This window comes from Primulina eburnea, chromosome 15, assembly GCF_022965805.1.
Source record: "Primulina eburnea isolate SZY01 chromosome 15, ASM2296580v1, whole genome shotgun sequence".
Classification (NCBI taxonomy): domain Eukaryota; kingdom Viridiplantae; phylum Streptophyta; class Magnoliopsida; order Lamiales; family Gesneriaceae; genus Primulina; species Primulina eburnea.
The window spans coordinates 24,055,366-24,059,233 of NC_133115.1; the positions used below are offsets into that span (position 1 = coordinate 24,055,366).

A 3,868-nucleotide genomic window follows, 5' to 3' on the forward strand; every position below is an offset into this window, starting at 1 on the left:
TATATATATATATATATATATATCGTAATTTAAGAATTGAGATATGCAATTACAAGATCTTGATAACAATTAAATATAAGTTTGTGTGATAGGGTTAATTTTGTCATTACATGTCAATATATAAATTTAATCACTCTTGTTAAAATTATACCAAACATTCAACATATTATCTTATCATTATATTTATCATTGATTTATCTTTATATTGTATATCCCTTACTTATCATATCCTATGTACCAAATTGTACCTTAGACCTTGATCCAGACCTTGACTGGTGAAAATGAATTGTAGCATTTTGAGTCGAGGGTCTAACTATTTTGATGGCTTGCCATTTGAAACATTTATGTACGAAATATCATCGAATCACTTTAATTCGCCAGAAACTATGGTATGCCGGAATTTTGTTTCAGCAACCTTTCACTTTCAAGTTGAATAAGTAACTACATACTTGAATAAATATGCTAGAATTATAATAACAAATTTTGTTTAAATAGATTGTCAGTATTCCAAATCCCAATAGACAGTATCATAATAATTCTTTTTAAAAAACTTTTAGGGTTCATTTGAGGTTGAAAGCGTTAAAACACCATTTGTTTGAAATTCGATAAAAGGAATTTCACCCGTGTTTTCGGAGTCTCCCACTCTCTTTCCTTCCACTCACCGAGTCACTGATACACAGGAATAAAAATCATCCGAGGTTGAGGTAAAAAATTTCATGAACCTTTAAGATAACATAGGAATCAGTATGAATAAATTTTGTTTCTTATTTATTATATAATTTTTTATGTCTGAAATGAACGCCGCTTTCCATTGATGTTTTATATTTGGATTCTTTCTTGAAAAGGGACCTCAGCATTTGATATTTGCGCGATGATCAAACAGAGACACAAGCCACCGGAGCCTCTCGATTTCTTTATCTGGACTGTTGATGTATTTTCTTTTCTGTTCTCTCTTTGGGTTTATTCCTATTTATTTTTGTGGATCTTGTTTGCAGAGAATTTGTAGTAACTTTTGTTTAAGGTTAGTACGTTGTGCTAGTTCAGTTGCACTGCGTGATTTGGGAGAGTATGGAAGAAAGGGAATTAAGAAATTCTCAAAGTTTTCCTTTTTTTTTTTTGGACCAGGTTAATGGGTTTAGTCCCTTTGACTGCATTTCTTATTTTATTTGTTTCTCCATACAATTGACTTTTGTTTCTTCTGACTGGATGAGAATCTTTGTTGAAGCATGGATCAGCTAAATTTTGTTATTAAATTAACGTTTTAATAGCGCTTTGTGATTCTTGAGTTGTTTCTTTTTCTTTATTTGTTAAAATAATTCATGGTTTTCACATGAGTGAGTTTTGATTGAGAACTTTTAGGGTGCCTATCAAATTGATGATTTGTTTTAGAATTTTAAATGTATTGTAGATGATGTCAATTGAAATCAAGGTTTTAAATTCTTTCTGAATCAAGTTCCACACAATCCACGGGTTTGTTTTTCACTTTTAAACGAAGAATGGGAATTTCAAATTCTGTAGAATGGTAATGCTTTTAAAGGATCAAGTTTCACCGGAAGAGCTTGCATGACGAAGTAGTGTTACGTGATCTTCGATGCTTATTCTTCTCATTGTTGTCAGGACATGAATATTTAAGTCAAGTGAGGCACTGAACACCCGAATATATAATTTTAGTTTTTCATGTTACTTGGTCTAAGCAAACAACTGTAGTTTCAATTAATTATGTTGGATGTGTGGATTCACGTTCAAGCGAGTGGCTATAATTTTGAACTGATCATCAGCTTAATGGAATATTTATCCTTTGGTTGTATTCTCTATGGTGCTCTACAGAATATTATAGTGATTAAGTAATCTTGAGTTTTCTTTATTTTATTCTCTAGAATGCCAATGATTTTAATGGGTTATTATGGTTTAGTCATTTGATGTTCGAAATTGGTTTTGTTTATAACTTGGAGATAAATTTTGCTAAAGATGTTTTTATAAAAAATTACTGCATCTGTATTTTCTCACAATTTCTGCTACTTAAATGATATTAGATATTTTAAGAGATATCCTGATCTGTTGCAGCCTAAAGAAACACTTGGAATACATAAGAAATGGAACCTCAACACTTAGGTTCTAGTTGTTTTTTTCCCACAAAGCTTTTTGCAAGTTACGTGCTGGAAAGGAGTTAAAAAAGACTAATCTTCTAAGAGGAGTCAAAAGAGCATAGGTTAAGAAAGTATTTGATCGATTTCCATATTTTGTCTCTCATTTGGTTTAGGATGTCGGCTTGTGGTTGGAAGCGATAAATCTTGGTAGCTATCGCCAAATTTTCAAAGAACATGGGGTCAACGGAGAGTACTTGGAAGGGATGTCGATGTTCACTACCGAACAGATACTCCGTTTCATACGAAAGTGCCATATGAAATGGGGAGATTTCATAACATTGTGCAAGGAGCTAAGGCGAATTAAAGGTTTTTTTCGTCTCCCTCTACTTCTTGCTTCCAGTATTATAATTTATCTATAGTCTCATATTTGTTTCTTGATTATTGATCGAAACTCTACCATATTAGAAGTTTAGATTTTCATGGGTGTGAATGTACTACTCAATCCAGAGCTAGAGGGAGACTGCCAGGTGTGGTCGCCCTTTGCTTCATTTCTCTTAAATTTTCCTAAAAAATGCAGATTTTCAAAAAACTGAGAAAGAGACCTGAACAGAATAATTTTTCTAATCTCATCTTTCCAAGCAACGAATTGGTTTTATACTTATACAAGGAGAATCCTGGCATAAATCTCTGGAGACAAAAAAAATTAAAAGAAACGAATTGGATTTTGACAATTAAATATTAAAAGTAAAACACAATTTTGATAAGTTGCAATTTTCTTTTCTTGTTTCACTTTTACTTCTTCTCTTTGTTTACACTATAAATAGGAAGAATGGCGACAGTTACACATTCAATTCGATCTCTGTAAATTTCTGCAAGATCGATGGGATTTTTCTTCCTTGTTCAAGTTCGATTTCACTCTACCATGCTTTTAGCTTTGCCACCACTCATAGGACTATTGTGATTGATTTAGGCGTCCTTTACTGATTGTTACTCTTGTCATTCACTAGTGGCTTGCTTGAAAGGGGAGCAAAAGGTACGTCAGCCTTGGTGGGCCCCGTCTTGTCTTTCCGTAGTATTCGCCAAGGCCGCAAAACGCAACATGCAATCGCGGGTGGTTTCGTTGAAGCTGGAAACTTAATATAAGTTTGCTTGTGTGTATCATGTGTCTCTGTATGTACTTGTGATTTTCATTTACTTTTGGGAAACTTGATAGTAGGATTTTAGTACACATTTCCCTTTTGTCTTAAATTTTGTCAAAGTTATTGTTTTCGCTTCGATGGATGGTGTAGTTCTTTGGTGGGAAGGAGTTTTAAAAATAGTGGCCATGTTAATGTACGTATACTGTGGGATGATAACATTTGTTGTTGTGCATACTTAAGCTTGCATTCACTTGTATTTTATTTGTTGTGTTGCCACTTTTGTTTTCAAACAGTCAATGTTTGGATCCGGATCGTCTACTGATGTTGTGCACACATTGAATTTTTTTTGTTTTTTTTTTTATTTTTTTTCTCTTTTTTTTCCTCTCTTGTTCTCTTTTGTTTTCCTTCTATTTTCCTCCATTTTTTTTCATCTTCCACAAACATTGGACAATTTTATATGAAATAATATAAACATTTTAATTTTTTTATGTTAAATTAATAATTTTACAATTAAAAATTACTATATTAAATTTTTACATGTGAAAAATCGTATCATTTTTTCCGAATTTGATGAGTATTATTAATTTTTTTCCAATGAACAAAATTTTTAACAATATAAAACTATTAACATGTTAATGCTTA

General features: G+C 32.0%; 1 protein-coding gene across 1 annotated transcript; it reads left to right on the forward strand.

The window, feature by feature from the left end:
* The first annotated feature begins 549 nt into the window (after positions 1-549).
* LOC140814807 (uncharacterized) lies at positions 550-3,479 on the forward strand. Its single transcript, XM_073173904.1, has 4 exons — positions 550-704; positions 846-931; positions 2,261-2,453; positions 3,095-3,479. The coding sequence occupies exons 2-4, from the start codon at positions 872-874 to the stop codon at positions 3,223-3,225; spliced, it is 384 nt and encodes a 127-aa protein (XP_073030005.1). The 5' UTR covers positions 550-704; positions 846-871; the 3' UTR covers positions 3,226-3,479.
* Positions 3,480-3,868: the final 389 nt, after the last annotated feature.